This window comes from Rhinatrema bivittatum, unplaced genomic scaffold, assembly GCF_901001135.1.
Source record: "Rhinatrema bivittatum unplaced genomic scaffold, aRhiBiv1.1, whole genome shotgun sequence".
Lineage (NCBI taxonomy): Eukaryota > Metazoa > Chordata > Amphibia > Gymnophiona > Rhinatrematidae > Rhinatrema > Rhinatrema bivittatum.
Genome location: NW_021821146.1, coordinates 76,650 through 97,163, shown reverse-complemented (window position 1 = coordinate 97,163; position 20,514 = coordinate 76,650). Strand labels below are relative to the sequence as shown.

The 20,514-nt window shown below is 43.8% G+C and overlaps 1 protein-coding gene across 7 annotated transcripts in view; it reads left to right on the top strand.

Moving 5' to 3' along the window:
• Positions 1-886: 886 nt before the first annotated feature.
• The window catches only part of LOC115082489 (MARVEL domain-containing protein 2-like), a 46,245-nt gene continuing 26,617 nt past the window's right edge, over positions 887-20,514 (top strand). The window contains exons 1-4 of one of the 7 annotated variants that reach the window (XM_029586712.1): positions 887-962; positions 1,715-1,827; positions 18,410-18,508; positions 19,323-20,513. In XM_029586712.1, coding sequence (XP_029442572.1) covers positions 19,323-20,513 — 1,191 coding nt within the window. In that variant the 5' untranslated portion in view covers positions 887-962; positions 1,715-1,827; positions 18,410-18,508. Of the gene's footprint in view, positions 1,008-1,714; positions 1,828-18,267; positions 18,331-18,409; positions 18,509-19,322; position 20,514 lie in introns of those variants that run through there. The other 6 variants (XM_029586711.1, XM_029586714.1, XM_029586713.1 and 3 more) reach the window with 6 other exon arrangements.

Genomic DNA, 20,514 nt, shown 5'->3' with positions numbered 1-20,514 from the left:
CCATCTCGTCTCACTCTAACTTTTCTGGCACCGCCATCTCCACTCCATTCCTTTGTCTCCCATTCCATCCACCTCCTTCTCAGATTCCTTTCACATCATTTCTCATTGCTATACCAGCTCCCTTCCATGTTCCTCCCTCTTTTCTCCCTTCCCCTGCATCTATCCATCATCTTTTTCCCCTTCCCCAGCATCTATCTCACTGAACACATTCCCTGGCTCTAACACACAGCCTACTGCACTTCCCTCCCTCCTCTCCCCTGTGCCTGGAGGAAAGAGGCACTGCCATCACATTCCAGTATCAAACTCAGCTCTGCTAGGCTCCCCCTGGAAGCAGGCCACAGGAGTAAATCCTCAGCTGACTGGTCACAGTAAGAAGTAAGAAATGTAGAAAGCCTGGAAGCAGGGCAAACTACTTCTCAGCTGATTCCCGCCCCCAGCATTCACTCAGGCTCAGCAGATTGGCTGAAGGAGACAGATGGAGGAAAGAAGACTCACACAGGCACATCAGACTGGCAGGAGAAAACCAAAAGCTGGCACTGGAAAACAGCCCATTCCCGACTTGTGCATAAATACAGAAGTTGTGCCTTGGACAGATTGAAATTGTAGATAACCACGCATCTGCGCAGCTTGGAGGGATCACTGGGTTGCATTTTGTTTCTGGCCTGGTGGCAGAAACATATGTTGTTGTTATTCCTTCTCCCCCATCCAAGATTATTACAGAGATTTCCTGCTCCTTTTGTGGGACCACTTAAAAAATTCTTGGCTTGCTATTCGTGCCATGGAATCAAGTGTTCCAAGTTGTCAGCCGGCAGAGGAGAGCTTTTATGTGCAGGCGAGTCTGTACCTGTGGGACGCACCTGGGATGTCACTCCCGGGGCCGTCACGTGACCGAGAGAACGCGCGTCCCTCTCTCTTGCTGGGGGAGGAGGGAGCGCGAGACGGAAACTGGCGGAAGCCAACAGGTGAGGCCGAGAGGGAAAGGGAAAGGCAACCAACCGAGAGCGCTGGTAACTTAATTGTGATCCTTTTTTAGCGTTATGTCTAAATTTCATTTTTGTTTGTGCCTTTTCGTTTATGAATTTAGTTTTCGGGGGGCTTTTTTAGATTTAAGTTTTTGATTTCACTTGTTTAAGATCTTTCCACCCCCGTTTTTAAAATACACTTCCCCCACTCCCCCTCGTTTTTAAAGTACACTTCCCCCCTTTCGTTTCCAGTTCACTTTTCTTTTTATTTCCATATGCACAAAAGCATTAAATCTAGGATAGGTAGGCGTATGAAACCTTTGCTTTCTGTTTTGTGTAAACTCGTTTGCTTCCCTTGTACTGCTCTCTCTTGAGCCTCACGGGTTAATTTCTTCTTTCTTTTATTCTGTGGCCGACACGTTCTTTTAGTTTGTATTATTAATACCTTCCTCCCTGAAAGCCTGATTGATTTCTCCTTTCCTTACTCCCTCGCATTGTTTGCTGCTTATCGTTATGCTTTATATTATTTACTTTATTTCCACCCTTCAGGCACTCTCTGAAAGCGTTGAGAGAAGAGTTTGGGAGCGCTCTTCAGCAGCCCCCCCCCCCCCGCTTTTATGTGTCTCATTTTTTCTCCCTGCGGAGCTTCAGAGAGAAATTTGTGTATATTTATTCCTTGTTGGCTTATGCGCTCGCCCTTGATTTGTAGAGGTAAAATCCAACTTTTTATATTTACATATTTTCTGTTTAAGGCCTCCCAAAACTCCTGGTGGGCCTTACCAACACCAGCATCAGTAGCCAAGAAACATTTGAGGGCTGTGAGCCTTAATCGCCTTTCAGGAGCACAGGAGGTCAGCATTGTTGGGTGAGACTTAAAAAAAAAAAAAAAAAAAAGGTTTTTCCCTGTCTCACGCGTTTGGTGCTCTGTCTTTGTATTTTGTTTGTTGTTCACCTGTGGTAGGAAGCACATAGGACACTATTCTTTAAATTTCCCCTGAGCCCTTGACTCGTGTATTGATTTAATGTCAACTCCAAGGCTGGATTTAAATTTGCCACGTTGAAAAGTGTGCATTGGGTGCCCAGCGATTTTCTGCATGGGGGGAGGGGTAATACCCTCATCTTCATAGGATTTACATGTGTGACGAGTGCAATCAGCTATACAGTAGTTAGGACATGCTGATCTCCTTATTGCATCGGGTGCTAGTCTGGTGCATGCAAAACTGCGTGTAAATCTGTGCAGTAGGCTGAGCGCACTTCCCATGCAGCAAGTAAATAAGTGTGTCTAAAATACACACCTAATAAAAGCACCCATCACGTTTACATTCCCTGTAAATAAAGATATCAAATATTGTTGCCCAGTGTAGGAAAGTGAGCCCAAAATTGGGTGCTTAATATACACTTTTTTTTTTCCAAAAAATTAACTCCAGCTCAGGAAGTGGAGTAAAGTTAACTCGCAGTCAAGGGCTCAAGCGAAATATAAAAAATTGGTCCTCTGTATTGCAATAAATGTCCCCTTGTAGGGTAGGAAAGACCAAACGTGAAGCATGTTGAAGCGGCTGTCTGATTGTAAATATTACTACCCTTAGATTAAGGCTTGGGGGTAACTGCACGACGAGCAGTTACCCCTATGTCTCTGTTTAGGGTTGAAACCTGCACTGAGTGGCGGTTACAACCTTATGAAACTTGCTGGGCAGGCTGGATGACCATTTGGTCTTTTTCTGCCATTGTTACTATGTTATATATATTTAGTTATTTGGTGTTAAACAAAAAATAAAAAAAATGTACATAGGAAGTAATGACGCCAAGCAAAGTTATAATCCAATTATAACTTTCCACCTCCCTGTTACATGGTTTCACTAGCTGTTACTTATCTTGAAAGTCGTTCCATATCTTGTATTTCGTTGCTCTATCAGTGGATCCAGTACCTGTTGTTCCATAACTTGAAATATAATGTTTCTACAGTTGCTTCCCAAATTGTAATAAGTTGTTGTCTGTAAACCGGAGTGAAGGCATCTAGCTAAACTTCGGTATATAAAAGCCTTTAAATAAATAAATAAATGATGATTAGCTAAAGGACACCTTAAAACATTTTGGGTGACTGCTTTCCTTTTGGTCAACAATACGCATTGCAGTTTTCCATAATTTCATGTAAACGATGCACTTTTTTTTAGGAACGCACAGTTTAGATGTTCGTGTGTCCACTGCAATAAACATTTGAGCATCAGATGTGCACATTTCTCCTTAGCATGCCCTTTTTGTACGCCGCTCTGCTTTCTTTTTCATTTAAATATTGCATCGGGTATGCAAGGGATGAGGATACGGATGTATTTTATTGCATCGACCTGTTAGCTCACTCTTGTTAAAAATCAGTTTGTGTTTCCTTTTTTTTTTTTTTAAAGGAGAGCACTTTGCCCCCATTCTCCTTTGCCTGCATCTTCATTGTGCAAGAACAGCCCAGATGGGGAAAAGAGGTAGGCAGTGGGGAAATAGGCAGGCTCCAGTTGGACCTGAGGATAAGGGAAGTGCTGGCTCTAGTATTACTATTCTGAGTCAGTTACATGGCTATCTTAACAAAACAGTCTGGATTGAAAGGCTTTCTATCCCTACCCTATTTAATGTTTATCTCTCTCCTGGCTACTCCAATACAAAGCCTTGGTTATGGGTGCTATTTTTTACAGATGACTGTATAAATTCAAAATATCTGACACAATTTAACTGTCTGTCTAAGGCCTCAAACTGGCTCACTTTGAATAAACAAAAGTTAGCCCCAAAAAATGTGAGACCAAGAATCAGCAAGGTTATCCCTCTCCAGGAATGGCTGGTTATACTATTGAACTCAAAGAAGTGGTCACAATGTTGGGGTTAAGCTTGACCTTCATTGACATTTATTCCTCATGTTTCTTCCTTAATACAGTACTTTTTTTTAAATTATCCTACATTTTATTTGTAGATTCCGATTGATTTATAAACATTCACTTGCACATTAATTCTTAAATTAGACTACTGCAATGCCCTTTTTCATGGACATGCATCGCACTCAATTGCTAGTTCAAAACACTTTTGATGAGCTTATTTTTGGCAAATAAAAATAGTCTTATCCCTGTTACTGTAGGAACTTCACTGGCTCCCGATATTCTCCTATGTCCAATTCAAAATCTTGTGTTTAACTTTTAAAGCATGACAGTATCATACACCCTCCTGTTTCTGCCAAGCAGTGGTCCCATACCATCCTACACAAAGTCTTCATTCATCTCAACAAGAACTTTTGAAATTACCCTCTCCTAAAGGTATTATCTATGAGCAGATGTGAGAGGTGTGTTTAATTTCTTACCCCCTCATAATGGAACTTGTCATTGGACATGGGCCTGAAATTCAGGCAACTACTAATGTCCTGGTTGTTTTCTAAAGTTTTGTTTGTAACGATTTATTTTTAAACTTTTATTGTTTATCCATTTTTATGCATATACTTTGTATTTATATATTATTTTGATTTTATTTTATTGTACATTGTATTGGTTTTATTAACACATGCAATTCATGAAATAATGCCAGTACTCTTGAGGCTGCAGCAATCGCATCAGTTTAGCTGTACTCTAGGTAATAGTTGCAGCCCTAGAGTCTTCAGGTTCCACCCCAGCAGCAGTGATGTCTAGTGCTACTATGGTGGCTATTGGTGATGCTACTCCCGCTCTTCCTAATGTTAAGAATATAAGATTTGCCTTACAGGGTTAGACCAGAGGTCTATTAAATCCAGTATCCTGTTTTCAGCAGTGGCCAATCCAGGTCCCAAGACCCTGTACCTGAAACTTCTCAGGGCACAGCACCATTTAAGCCAGTTTCTTTGTCATCAGCTGCCTAAAAAAAGTGCATCGTTTACATGAAATTATGGAAAACTGCAACGCGTAGAACACTGATAAGACTCTGCCTGGCATTGATATAGAAACATCTCTATCCAGGGTACTCCAAGCTGCAGTGGTTTTTATTGGTTTTTTTACCTGCTGCTGTGACAGTGACTGTGGTGTCATACTAACATAGTAATGATGGCAGAAAAGGACCAGATGGTTTGCCCAGCAAGCTTCTTTTGGTAGTATCTGCTGCTCTGTGCAAGATTCCCTCATTTTTCTTTCAAGGGTAGTAATTGACACTCCGTGCAGTTACCCCCAAGCCTTATGATAATGTATAATCAATCAAACCAAGCAACTGTCAAACCCATAAATTACTGCTAGCAATGTTTTTACTGGGTGAGGAGCCGCCTTTAAAATTCAGACAATGCTGCTTGACATTCTTTCCTTTTGGGACTTGGCCATCTGTGTGTCAGGACCCATGTTTGTTGTTGTCTGTATCCAGTTCCCCTTTTTCCCCATCGTCAAAGTGGGGAATAATGTTGCAGTTGCGTCAAAAACATCAAGGCTTATTGATTGAGGATAGTAATCCCCATGCATTCTGCTAAGGGTAGTAACTGCCGATCCGTGTAGGTTACCCCCATGTGCCCTTTTCTTCATATCCATTTTCTAGCATTTAGGTATACACAGTGTGTATCCCATGCCATTTTGAATTTGTTGACTGTTTTCTTCTTCATCACCTCCTCCAGAAGGGCATTCCAAGCATCCACCACCCTCTCCGTGAAGAAATATTTCCTGACGTTGGTTCTGATTTGTCCCCCATGGAGTTTCATTTCGTGACCCCCTAGTCCTACTGTTTCCTTTCTGATGGAAAAGATTCAAGTTTGTGCAACATTAAAACCTCTCCAGTATCTGAAGTTCTGTATTGTATTTAGATCTTTCAGCCTCTCCTCATAAGTCTTTCAATACAGACCTCGTACCATTTTGGTCGCCCTTGTCTGGACGGCCTCCATCCTTTCTCTATTCTGAGATACAGTCTCCAGAACTGAACACAGTACTCCAGGTGAGGCCTCACTAAGGATCTGTAAAGGACATCATCACCTCCTTTTTCCTGCTGGTTATTCTTCTAGCTTTGCCATCTTCACATCACCAGATGCTATTACCACAGGGTCTCTCTCTTGGTCTGTGCACATCAGTGTTTCACTCCCCATCATATACAGCTTTTTTTGGATTACCACATCCCAGATGCATGACTCTGCACATCTTGGCATTGAATCCCAGCTGCCAAATCTTTGACCATTCTTCAAGCTTTCTTAAATCACTTTTCATTCTCTCTACTCCTTCAGGCTTGTCCACTTTGTTGCAGATCTTAGTATCCTTTGTAAACAGACCAGGCTTTACCTTCTATCCCTTCTGCAATGTCATTCACAAAGATAGTGAACAGGATCGATCCCTGTGGCACTCTCTCTTCAGAGTTGGTTCCATTTATCATTACTTGCTGTCTCCTATTAGTCAACTAGTTTTGTAATTCATGCCACCACCTTGGTGCTCACTCCCAAGCGTCTCATTTTATTCACAAGCCGCCTATGCAGGACTGTATCAAAGCTTTGCTGAAATCCAAGTAGATCACATCAAGCACACTTCCTTGATCTAATTCTCTAGTCATCCAATCAAAAAAAATTGATGATTGGTCTGACAGGCTGTCCCCTAGTGACTCCATGCTGTTTTGGATCCAGCAAACCACTTGCTTGTAGATAGTTCACTATCCTTTCCTTCAGCATAGTCTCCAATAATTTTTTCACTACCAGGTGAGGCTGACCAGCCTGTAGTTTTTCGGTCCCACTTGTGGTCAAGAGAGTCCATTCTTCATCTGGCACCACTCCCTCCTTCATCTTAAAGTTGGCTGCCTTCCCTGATGGAGAAGCTAAGGAACATCTCCATACCAGAGGTCTCCCCTTCATCCGAGACAGCAGCAGGCCCCACCCCATCTACTTTTGCACCACCTATGTGGTGACTATTTATATTCTGCTTTTCAGCACTTCAAAGCAGATTACATTCAGGTACTGTAGGGATTTCCCTGTCCTCAGAGGGCTTACAATCTAAGTTTGTACCTGAGGCAATGGAGGGTAAAGTGACCTTGCCTAAGGTCACAAGGAACAGCGGTGGGATTTGAGCCTTGGTTTCCTTGGTTTGTAGCCTGCCTGCTCTAACCACTAGACGACTACTCCTCCTGGCATGGTGAAGAATGGCCCTCCAGGAGAATTAGTGGGGGAGGCAGGACCCCTGTGTCATTTAGGATGGACCTTAGCCTTAAGCTAGAAGCATGGGATTCGGTGCTTGGCTCTCGGTTTAGACTCCTGCAAAGGCTCTGGCCCCAGGTAGTGGGTCCTGAGGCCATTGGGGTGTCTGGCAAGATGTATGGTAAAATAGTATTCTTGTGTAGCTTGCTGCCATGCTTATAGTCCATGGAATTATGGTGGAAGGAATTTTTACTCGCCCCAGTAGTGAGAGTGATACTAGTGAATGTGCCATCCTATATGCCAGAGGGCATGTTAAGGCATCTCTGCATCCTTGGGGGGAGAGAGAGAAAGCAATCATACTGACACATTGTTAAAGGCATTCTCCATAGCGCTGGCAGTACCATTTTTAGTTCTCCCTGTCTCTAATGCTGAGGCAGAGCACGAGTCTCTTACCTTGGTTATACAAGATCAGGGAAGTGAAGGGCTCTTAAAGATTAAGTTGAGAGAAAGAAGTCCTTCGCCATAGGGTGATGGGAAGAGGGAGATCCTAAGCACTTCTTTCATTTTAAGAGGCTGCTTTTCCAAAATATGCTCGGAGGCAGGGGATGATAGGTCCTCAGGCACTGCAAAGCCCATTATCCCTTGCAGTAGATCCTTTATTTTTATGGCTGAAGCCTCAATTTGTCCTTGAGAAATGACCAGATGTGGAGTTGCTTCAGCACTTGGTCTGTGCCTATCCGAGATGCACTTCTCAGTTCAAACTGATTATAAAAACTTTTACGCTGGGTCCCTGTACCTTAATGGAATGGTAAAGGCTGTTTACAAATGCATTACCTAAACACTGCAGATAAAATCAATTGCTGGCAAACAAAAATAAGTCCATTAAAAAAGCACTTAACCACATAAGACATGCCATACTGGGGTCAGACCAAGGGTCCATCAAGCCCGTATCCTGTTTCCAGCAGTGGCCAATCCAGGCCACAAGAACCTGGCAAGTACCACAAAACTAAGTCTATCCCATGCTACTGTTTGCTAATATTAGCAGTGGCTATTCTCTAAGTGAACTTAATAGCAGGTAATGGACTTCTCCTCCAAGAACTTATCCAATCCTTTTTTAAACATAGTTATACTAACTGCACTAACTACATCCCCTGGCAACAAATTCCAGAGTTTAATTGTGCGTTGAGTAAAAAAAGAACTTTCTCCGATTTAGTTTTAAATGTGCCACATGCTAACTTCAGGGAGTGCCCCCTAGTCGTCCTATTATCCGAAAGAGTAAATAACCGATTCACATCTACCCGTTCTAGACCTCTCATGATCTTAAAGACCTCTATCATATCCCCCCTCAGTCGTCTCTTCTCCAGCTGAAAAGTCCTAACCTCTTCAGCCTTCCTCATAGGGGAGCTGTTCCATTCCCCTTATCATTTTGGTCACCCTTCTCTGTACCTTCTCCATCGCAATTATATCTTTTTTTGAGATGCGGCGACCAGAATTGTTCACAGTTTTCAAGGTGCGGTCTCACCAACATGCTCTCTCCAGATGTTGAGAGAGCTGCCAAATCCAATACCCCAGAACAGGCTCCCCACACTTAACTATCCAGAACAGAAGTTCTAAAATCATCTCAAGTGCCTTAAGTGTAAGGTATGTGGTGATTTATAACTGACAGACGTGGCTCTCAAAAAAATTGCAGTGGTTGTAGAGAGGGTCTCCAGAGACTCCAGATATTCAGCTTCTTGTGAAAGGAGAAGTACATTGTGAGTCTCCTCATAATACCCATTCTACTCCAGCAGATGAAGCCAATTGGCCACTGGAGTGGCACAGCAGTGGTTTGTTTTTGTTGTCTTTTTTATTTATTTATTCACCCTCATTTCTACATCTTGTGGGGTGATCATATTGTTCTGAGCCTTTGCAGCCTGAGATGCTTATTGCTAAAGTCACCTTGCCAGAGCGTCTGCTTAATCTCTGGGTCCAGCTTGAAAGCAGTATCATTAATATCAATGTGTATGCTTGGAGTGCAGGCCTAAAAGATATTGGCCTATTTTGACATTTGGATATCAATGAAGGTATGTGATTTGGGTGATTTTTTTTTTTATTTTTATTTTTAAATGTATGCCTTCTAGAGCCGCACCTAGGGTTGCCAGCAGCCTTGTGGGACTTGATCTGCTGCTGCTTCCTGGTAGATTTTTGGTAGGGACATCATTCTTCACCTTCATGAGAGGTGTGAGGTAAGGTAGGGTGTTCTGTCCTGGATCAGCCAGCTTTATCCATCTAGCTACATGGAATCACAAGCCCAGTAATATTAGATTGGCACTGTTCATGGATCACAGTGCTATATCCATGATGGTGGGCTGAATTGCTAGAACCTTGAGACACCTATCCACACTCTAATAACCCTTTGGAGGACTGGGGTTTATGACTGCAGTCCAGGAGTTTTGGAAAGGACTAGTGCAGCCACAGAGCATATTTTTCTGGAGAAAGTCTGTCTCAAGGTCCTCTTTCGGGAGCATAGCAAAGATGCTAGCAGGTGGCATATTGTTGAAATCATGCAACGTAGGAGGAAATGATTGATCTTGAGAAATACTTGCCTGTGCTCGGGGACTGCAAGGCATGTATGGAGTAGGAGGTTCACCCTCTGGGTCGTTATCAATCATTTAAAACTAGGGAATCTTGTGAGGTCATGTATTCCAGTTTCTTTACAAAATGGATCATGGCTTGCACCTTTCTACAAGTTGGAGAAGCCAAGAAGCAGATGGCCTGCCTTCTCTCTGTGGATGGGTCTCCTTACAGATCCAGAGAGCATTCACAAGAGAGCCTGGAATTCTACTCGACTTTCTTGTCTAAAATTTTTTAACTTGGAAGGTGATTTTTCTAGTTGCGATCATTTCTACTAGAGAATCTGTGCACTCCAGGCTGTTCACTATCCATCATATCTGCCATTTTTTCCCAACAGGTAGTACTCTGAACTCACCCCAGGTTTCTTCCAAAGGTAGTCTCTGCCTTCCACATCAATCAATCGTTCTGCCTACATTTTTCCTAAGGTCAATTGCTTATGAAGGCGAAAAAGCCCTCCATAGTTTGGACTGCAAACAGACCTTGGCATATTACAAAAGGGAGGACTCTGCCACATCATCAAAGCAATCGGCTTTTCACTTCCTATGCCCCGAACTGGCTGGAGCTGTGGTCACCAAACGAACTTTATCTAATTGGTTAGCTGAGTGCATTCAAACTGCTATGATTTAGTCTAATTACAGCTCGCAGGACTCTAAGGCTCACCAAGTGAGAGCTAAGGCTGCCTTTTGCTCATCTTCGTGACGTGCCTATTGAGGACATCTGCATAGCTGCAGCTTGGTCTTCATTTCATACCTTCACATCCTATTATTATCTTGATATGATCTTAAGGCTGACAGTAAATTCAGACAAGTAGTTTTGCGAAAACTGTTTTCACTGTAGTCCACACTCCATGATGGGGACTGGGTTGCTTACTAAGTAAGTGCTCTGCTACAACTCTCAGCTTGGGACTCCCCAAATATAATGGTTAATTCAGTGTATGTATCAACAGGAAAAAGCAAGCTTGCTTACCATAAACAGTGTTTTGCATAGATAGCAGGATGAATTAGCCATGGAATTCCCACCTGCTTCCCTGGAGAGTTGATCACATGGCTAGATTTAGTTCTAGTACTGATTGAGGAGGCTCATGAGGCAATGCCCATGTGGAAATTCCCACACATGTTCCGTAGTAACATAGTGAATGATAGCAGATAAAGACCAAAATGGTTTCCTCTACTATCTTAGAGAGATGAGCTCAGTGCCACCGGATGACATCACCCACATGTAATGGCTAATTCATCCTATCTATGGAAAACACTCTAAATAGCAAACTTGCTAATTTCACTGCAGCTAAAGACTGTGCTGGTTAAGGTGATTCATCCTGACAAATTCTACATGATCCCAGACCAGACTATAACATCTTTTTGGTATGGGATCTTATTCATCTTGATCATAGGACTGGTCTGTCAGTTGCTTTGTTGACACATGATTAGGAAAAGGTGTTTCACAAAGTGGATCAATGTTATCTTATGCCAACACTGCAGGCATTTGGATTCAACACATGTTAAATGGAGCTGCTTCAGCTTTTGTACATCTGTGTGGAGTGCCTAGTAAAGATTAACTGGTCCTTGATAGCACCACTGGCATTTAGTCAAGGAGTGCACCAAGGATGCTCCCTGTGGGGGAGCTCACCAGGCTGGTACTACAGGAACTGGACTTGCATGTGACTTCCAGCTTAAGCTGATGACATACTCCACTTGGCTTAAGACTCAGTTGATCTGGAGAGGTTGCAGGCTTGCCAGCATAATTATTCTGTGACATCCTTGGCGAACATCAACTAGGCCAAGTGTTCTATGCCTTAAAGCAATTGTTACCATTTCCAGTACCGGCAGAACTTCCTCCCGATGTCAGCGTGATTCCGCATCCGGCATCCCTGTCCCCGCGACGCCAGCAGCGCGCCTTCGCCCCGCACGGGCTCGGCGTTCTCAGAGGACGTCAGAAAATCATCCCTGACGCCGGAGGCAAGTCTCGCGCGATTCGCGCCTCGTTCACGCCCCCTGACGTCAGACGCCGACCGGCTTCAGTTTGCGCGGGAAGGGATTGATATTTAAGGAGAGCTCCTTCTTTTTAACAAAAAAAAAACCTGCTCCAGCAGGGGATGTTGAAGGTCGAATAAAACCCCGAGCTAAATTCTCCTTGATGTATTGTCGTAACGCCTCGGATTCAGGCTCTGAAAGCGCATAAATTCTCCCTCTGGGCGGAATCTTTTCCGGAAGAAGATCTATAGCGCAATCATACTGTCGGTGAGGTGGTAGATTCTCTGCTTGTTGTTTACTGAAAACATCCTCGAAGTCTTGATAGGGAGCTGGAATACTAGAGGAGAGTTGCGTGGTCTGGATGGCAGTTCTTTGAAGAGACGTTAAACAGTTCTTGAAGCAAAAAGGACTCCAGGAGGTAAGTTGCAATGAAGCCCAATCCAGACGGGGTTGATGAATCCTTAACCAGGGTAGGCCTAAAATGATTTGATTGACGGAAGATGGAAGTACGTATAGCTGGATGCGTTCTTGGTGCAATATTCCCGTGTTGAGTAAGATGGGTTCGGTGACGTAACAGATTCGCGTTCCTACAGAATGCCCGGACACTGAAGTGACTGAGAGAGGAATTGCTAAAGGTTCGACCGGTATCTGATATAACTTGACCAGTCTCTCCTGAATGAAATTGCCTGCCGCTCCCGAATCTATGAAGGCCTGAAATGAATGAACTTCCTCCTTTAGCCAAAGGGTAACTGGAAGTAGTAGTTGAGGAGAGGAAATGGTGGGACCCAGGGAGGCCTCTCCCACCCATCCTAGGTCCGGGAGTTTCCCGCCTTGTTGGGACATTTATTGACGAAATGCCCTGCCCCAGCACAATATAAACAGAGATTCTTGACTCTCCTTCTGTGGCGTTCTTCGGATGTTAGTCGAACCCTGTCAATCTGCATAGGTTCATCGGTCCCTCCCGAAGCTTCTGCGGCAGGTGGGACAGAAATAGGCTGCTGAAAGGTTGGAGGTAGATGAAAAGTCCTTCGGGAAGCAGCTCACTCTCGTGTTCTCTCCTGGAAGCGTAAATCTAGTCGGATAGATAAACGGATTAAGTCCTCCGAGGTTTCAGGGGGGTCTCTGCCAGCGAGTTCATCCTTAATGTTCTCCGCAAGGCCCTGTCGAAAAATTGCCAGCAAACTATCCTCTCCCCAAGCGAGTTCAGCTGCTAATGTCCGGAACTGGATGGCGTACTCTCCCACGGATCGAGAACCTTGTTTGATCTGAAGTAAATCGTTCGCTGCTGAGGTCGAACGTCAGGTTCGTCAAAAATAAGGCGGAATTCCTTTAAGAATCGATCCAGGTTAGAGAGGAGAGGATCATCTCTCTCCCAAAGGGGAGAAGCCCAAGCCAGAGCTGGTCCTCCAACAATGAAGAATAATGTAGTCTTGGTTTTATTGTTGGGAAACGAAGCAGGTTATAACGAGAAGTGCATTCGACACTGGTTAATAAATCCTCTACAAAGTGTTGCAGTTCCGTTAAATCGGGGCGGAGGAGGAATCCTAATAGGAGTAGGATTCGCTGCGGTACTGGTTATGGGTATTGCCGGGGTATGGGCTAAAGCATCCATTCGGGCAACCAGGTGATCCAAGACCCCTGTGACTTGATCTAGGACCCCCTGTTGTTGCTGAATTCGATTGGCCATCCCGGGAATAGCCTGAAGTGCGGCCAAGTCGACTGGTTCCATGGCTTCGGCCAACTGTTACTGTGGTTAAGTGGAACCTGGGTCGAGACCGCTTACCTGGAGCCCGGGAAGCACAGGAACTGAAGTCACCCTCTCAGACACCAAGAAGGGACAATCCTGAGGATACGGCCTGTAGAGTAATCCAGCCGGACAGTCCAGGTCAGGGCAGGCAGCAGACAGATACCCAGGCAAACAAATCCAGTAGGCAGGCAGAGTAATCCAATGAGACAGTCCAGGTCAGGGCAGGCGGCAGACAGAGGAACCAAGGTAAACAAATCCAGTAGGCAGGCAGCAGGCAGAGTAATCCAATGAGACAGTCCACGTCAGGGCAGGCAGCAGACAGAGGAACCAAGGCAAACAAATCCAGTAGGCAGGCAGCAGGCAGAGTAATCCAATAAGACAGTCCAGGTCAGGAGCTGAAGCAACAGGCACGGTAAGCAGCAAAAACACTCCCCAAACGCACTGTGGCCGAAGCGATGAGCCCAGGAAGGAGCTCTCCTTAAATATCAATCCCTTCCCGCGCAAACTGAAGCCGGTCGGCGTCTGACGTCGGGGGGCGTGTCCGAGGCGTGAGACTTGCCTCCAGCGTCAGGGATGATTTTCTGACATCCTCGGAGAACACCGAGCCCGTGCGGGGCGAAGGCGCGCTGCTGGCGGTCACGGGGACAGGGGTGCCGGATGCGGAATCACGCTGACATCGGGAGGAAGTTCTGCCGGTACTGGAAATGGTAACAGCAATAGGACATCCACAATGAATATGCATGAGATTGCATGCACTGCCTCCATTGTATGCACATCAAATTTATCTCATAAGAAATTTCCATACTGGGTCAGACCAAGGGTCCATCAAGCCCAGCATCCTGTTTCCAACAGTGGCCAATCCAGGCCATAAGAACCTGGCAAGTACCCAAAAACTAAGTCTATTCCATGTTACCGTTGCTAGTAATAGCAGTGGCTATTTTCTAAGTCAACTTAATTAATAACAGGTGATGGACTTCTCCTCCAAGAACTTATCCAATCCTTTTTTAAACACAGCTATACTAACTGCACTAACCACATCCTCTGGCAACAAATTCCAGAGATTAATTGTGCTTTGAGTAAAAAAGAACTTTCTTGTTAATAGATATGTCCTATACCAAACCAAGCTAACAGGGGGTTTAGGTGTCCCTAATCTTTTGTGGTATTATGTTTCAGCACAGCTTTGACCTTTAATCATATGGCATCAGACCACTGAAATCAAACACTGGGCGATCATTGAGCAAGCCCAGCATCCAGCTATGCCGCTTGCAGCTATGGCGTTGCAGTCCAGGAAAACATGGAGCTGCTGGACCAATCTACTTCCTACTACCAAACATTCGATTGATCTATGGGAAAGGTGGAAGGCGTGTCTTGCAGGAATCAAGTCCTGTTACCATCTTTCGCATTTCTTTCATAATACCTCTTTTCCTATTGGCCTCGGACACAAGTCTTTTACAAGGTGGCGTAACAGGGGAATCGCCCAATTTGAACATGTTTGGGGGGGAGACGATATTCTATCGTTTGAGACTGTGAGTTTGTAGTATAATCTTCCTCCCACTAAGTATCTAGCATACTCCCAAATACGCCACTTTTGCACTTCCCAACAGTTGCTTGGGCAAGGGAAAATCTCTTTTCGAAGGGTACTGCTCTACCTTTTCTTCAATCCGGGGTTTGATTACAAGATCTACCAATTACTAAATGCAAAACTCATTTTTTACCCCCACCCACATCAAAGCTTGGACTGTAGACTTACCACAGACCTACTCCGACAATGAATGGGAACAAGTGTATCTACAACTCAGCAAAGCTTCTATTTCAGTGACACTGGTAGAAAACAGCTATATCGTTGGTACTTGACTCCGGAACGTTTAGCCAAAATAACACCCTCACAATCGGGACTGTGCTGGAGAGGATGCACCGCCACTGGTACCTATATCCACATGTGGTGGTCGGGGGATTGCGTACATCCTATATGGCAGCAGCTTGAAATTCAGATATCCCTCATCCTTAAACAATCTATACATCTCACTTTGGACGTAGCTCTGCTTAATAACGCTGAACCAGTAGGCCAAGATATGTTACATCCCCTCCTTATTCAGGGATGTATTGCAGCTCGGATGGTAATAGCCAAAGAATGGAAGGCGCCTCGTTGTCCTTCTTTGAAAGCGGTGTTAGCACAAATGGACACTGTGTGTACAATGTACCGGATGACGGCAGAGAAAACATCACACCATCCCTAAATTCTAGTCCATCTGGCAACCATATCTAGATTGGGCTGCTAGCCTTGCGGATGGAACGGTATAATACCTATGCAGCATTGATATTGGCTTCTATCCTATTATATGATGGAGAATAAGAGCGAGTGCATTGCATTAGCAATGGTCTGCTAATACCATTGGTTCCCTGGGGTATGGCTCCTTGTACATGAACAATTTATCTTGAAGGTTTCTCCTTACTAGTTCTCCATTCCAATATGATTCTCTTTCACTCAATATGGACTCTATGTGTTTAAATTTTCTCCTGTCTTGTGTACGTTTTTCATGATGTACCTATGTTATGTGCAAGATCTTATATCAAGGAGGAGGGAGGGGGGGGGAGTTAGGGTGAAGGTTAAATGGTGAAGCAGAGAATGTTATCTACTGTTGCTAGAATTGTATTTACTGCTTTCCTCTGTTTACCAATAAAAGCATTTACACACACAAAAAAAAGAACTTTCTCCGATTAGTTTTAAATGTGCCACATGCTAACTTCATGGAGTGCCCCCTAGTCTTTCTATTATGCGAAAGAGTAAATAACCGATTCACATCTACCCGTTCTAGACCTCTCATGATTTTAAACACCTCTATCATATCCCCCCTCAGCCGTCTCTTCTCCAAGCTGAAAAGTCCTAACCTCTTTAGTCTTTCCTCATAGGGGAGCTGTTCCATTCCCCTTATCATTTTGGTAGCCCTTCTCAGGGCATATTCATTGTGGATATCCTGAAAACCTGGGCTGTTTGTCGCTCTCAAGGACTGGAGTTGGCCACCCCTGGCCTATGCTATGACTGGCTGCTTTTTTTGTATATATCAGGCTTTGATGGAGATTCCTTGCAGCTGATGGCTTTTTATATCAAGAGGTTTAAGAGCCTGAGTTTGATCTCCACAATGAGCGAGATCACAGCAGCCATGAATGAAAACTTTTAATCCAAGCCTCTGCTCTTCAAATCTGAGCAGGACACAGTAAGAGACCACAGCTCATCACCCAGCCTCTGTGGATGGCAGCCCTGCTTTTCTTGACTCTTTTGGGGGGAGAGGAGGTTCGTAAGGAGCAGAACATGGGCCCAGAATTCCCAACGGGAGTGACTCCAAGTCCAAACCCCTTGACTGTGTGTGCATAATGAGGGTTTCCCTGATGTAGCAGTCAGCCCATATGATGTCATGGAGGGAGATGGCCGAGGAGAAATAGGAATTAACTCCCACATCTGAAATATGAAACTGATGTAAAGTAGCCACCAGGCAATCAATGCAGAACTTGGTTCTCCAGAGTTTTGTGGCTTATTTGATGGCTTTGAGCACCATTTTGTTTAGCATGTTGTTCGTGAACACTCTCTTCACTTATAGAAGAAGTTGTGATTTTGGAAACTGTGCTTTATTAATCTGCCCTTTTATATATACTTTCTGATGTGGTACTTTTAACTCAGTCCAGTGATATTGTGGTGATGAAAGTAGGTTTCTAATGTTGCTGCAGGACTGACTTCTATGCAGTAAGTTCCTGCTGTTGCAGGGCCACATTCAAAATCTGTAGTAGACCCGAGTTTTATAATGTTTTCCAAACAGTCTTCTGGGTTAGATGATTAAAATGATTAAAATGTTCACTTACAGTAATATCATAAACGTGCCATATCTACAGCAGGCCCCATTCAATGGAATGCGCTCCCACCAGACATTCGGCTTGAGTTCTGCCACTCTTCATTCAAAAAAAAACTTAAAACCTGGCTCTTTAGCCAAGCTTTTCCAGGACCATGATCATCATTTTTTCCCCTCCAACCAGCAAGAACATATCTTCTTCACAAACTCCCATTTTCCATACCACTACCTACTTCGGTATCTAATCTCTTGCTGCAGGACACTTGAGACTTTCTCACTTATACGTTATAATTTTTATGCTCAATAAGACCTGTCAACTTAATTGTTTAAGTCTTTTTTTTTTTTTTCTCCTTTATCTTTTGGTCATCAATGTTACAACGTTATTGTTAAATTTTGAACTTATGTACACTGTTCCAAGTTTCATAACCTTGTTCTATGTAATGCCTTTTGGCAATTTTCATGTTCTGTTTCAATGTAAACCGATGTGATCTTTATTTCATATAGGAACACCGGTATATAAAAATCTAAAAATAAATAAATAAATAAATATTTTAAAAAGCTGCTGGATCAGTTTTTACTCCACTGTAGTGTTAGACAATAACAGTACATTTTCATGTATTATATTTTAGGTTACAGTCTTGATTTGTTTCTGTGAATATGCACATCTGTAAAGTTTTGCTCTTGACCAGAGTCCACAGACTTTGGCTCCTTCTGGAACTCTTAAGTTCAACCAATGGGTCACTGAGACTTTCCCTCCTCTGGCTAAGAATGATTTTACCACAATATCCCCAGCCCTGTTCAGCCCAGGGAGCAGAAGCCAGGCCCTGGAATTAAATCCAGATCTTCCACTGAGCTACTGGGCTGGCCTGGCTTTCTGATGATTAAATCTTTAATTGTGAAATCTTGAGTGACTTTTGCAGGCTCTGTAGGCACAAGGCACATTGAAACTGGTGGCTAGGGCTAACAAGAAAAAGCAAAGAGTAGATTCTGCTATTGATGGGGAAATAAATTGTTGTTATGCTGGCTTTTCAGTGTAGTTTTAACTCGTGTTTTCTAGTAACCAAGATGATGCATAGGAGAGCAGTTATCCTCCCTCAAAATGCCTTGAACTGCAGTAAGTTCTATGGATTCTCTTCTATTCTGAGCACAGATCTTGTGTTTTTGTTTGTGTTTGTTTTTTTTTGCATTGGCAGGCCTTGGCAGAAGTTTTCCGTACAAGACAACCTTTTCAGAACAACATGACTTGCCTACCGACTTCTATTATCTGATTTCTCAAGGCTGGGATTTTGAAAGTGGGTAAAGTGCTTGGACGTATGGATGAATCAATTTTGAACTCTGGAATTAAAAATCAAATTGGGAATGGGAACCCGTGCTGTTTCTTTCAAGTGTGACATCAGCCTGGGGGTTTCGATTAGGGTCAGCACAGCTTCAGAAAAAATAAAAAAAATCATTGAGAAGAAAACCTTTGAGCTATCTCTGAGGTCACTTTGCAATCTGCATGTTTACAATCACTTTTTACAATATTTCTGGGTTTCTCTGGCATAAGCTATACAAATCAGAATGAAAACGGGAATCTTAATCGTTTGCCAGCTGAATTAGCTTCCTGTTGATTGTAAATAATGACACAACTTTAATTGGAATTTATTTAAATTTGATTGCAATCCTCTTTGAGACTAGCTTGGAAAAGGTGGAATATCAAATGCTTTATAAATAAAGAAATCTAAAGATGTTGCTAATGATGCTTTTAACATAGCAACTTTGAAAGAGGCTTTTGACACTGCAGTTTTGCAGAGAAATCATAACTCTTAATTCTGTTCGGAAAACTGCAAGCTTTGTTTTGGGAAGTAGAAAGAACTACTGTGTGGTTGGTGCTGAAAGATGCAACCAGAAAGTTGTGTGGGCCTTAACTAGTTAAGAAAATTCTGTTTTCTCTAATGCTGAAAAAAGAATTCTCATGCTAGCTCCAAAAAGAGAGAGAGCTTTTTGGATATATATACCCATCACAGACTGGCAATTTTGTTTCCTATAAGCAAAACTTGAGGAGTGTTGGAATTGCTAAGAGATCTAATAAGCTATTCTCCTTTTTTTTTTTTTTTTCTTGGACAGATGTCTGGAGGTGGTTCATCAGGGCGGGGGTCAAGGGCAGCACGGCAACAGCAAAGACCTGCCCAGTATGACGAGGTTCCTGTGGATTCTTCCATTCCAGAGGAGACGGGACAGACTCTTCAGAGTCTGAAAGACTGCGAGCTGGCTGGAAGTGGGGACCCATTGCCGCCACCACCCCTGCCGCTGCAGCCTCCATTCGGCCATGACTTTTATCCCAGCGACGGTGAGGAGCCCGCCACAGCTCTTGACCTCAGACCGGTAAGGCGATTTATTCCCGATTCCTGGAAGAACTTCTTCAAGGGAAAAAGAGAGGAACAGTGGGACAGGCCCATGTCGGACATAAATTACATTTCTGACGGTGTCGAGTGTTCTCCGCCTCCCTCTCCAGGGCATGCTGTTCCATTACAGAAAGGACAGGGTTCCACCCAAGACCAAAGGTCAGCGCCAAGTTCCTACAAGGATCCGTACGGTGGGTCCGGAGGGAGCTACAATTCACGGAAAGAAACCGAAGCCATGCTTCCTGAAGACTCTTTAGGATCTCTTGGACATCATGCTCAGACGGTGAAAACCTACAGTGAGCGAGTAGAAGAATACAATATGAGATACTCCTACATGAAGTCCTGGGCAGGCTTGCTAAGAATTCTGTGCATAGTGGAGCTGCTTTTGGGTGCAGCAGTTTTTGCCTGTGTTACCACTTACATCCATAAAGACAACGAATGGTACAACATGTATGGATATTCACAACCGTATAGTTATGGAGCCAACAGCATGTACGGCGGATACTATTACAGTGGACCTAAAACGCCATTTGTATTGGTGATCGCTGGGTTGGCCTGGGTAGTGACTGTGATTCTCCTTGTCCTTGGCATGTCCATGTACTATCGGACTATCCTTCTAGACTCCAGCTGGTGGCCTTTAACGGAATTTGGCATAAATCTGGCATTATTCATTTTGTACTTGGCTGCTGCCATAGTCTATGTAAATGATGCAAACCGAGGTGGCCTCTGCTACTACCCGTTATTTAATACACCTCTGAATGCATCCTTTTGCCGCATTGAAGGTGGGCAGACAGCTGCTATTATCTTTTTGTTTGTCTTAATGATTGTGTATCTCATTAGTGCCATCGTTAGCTTAAAGCTGTGGCGACACGAAGGAGCACGGAAGCAGCGAGAGTTCATGGAGCAGCACAAGG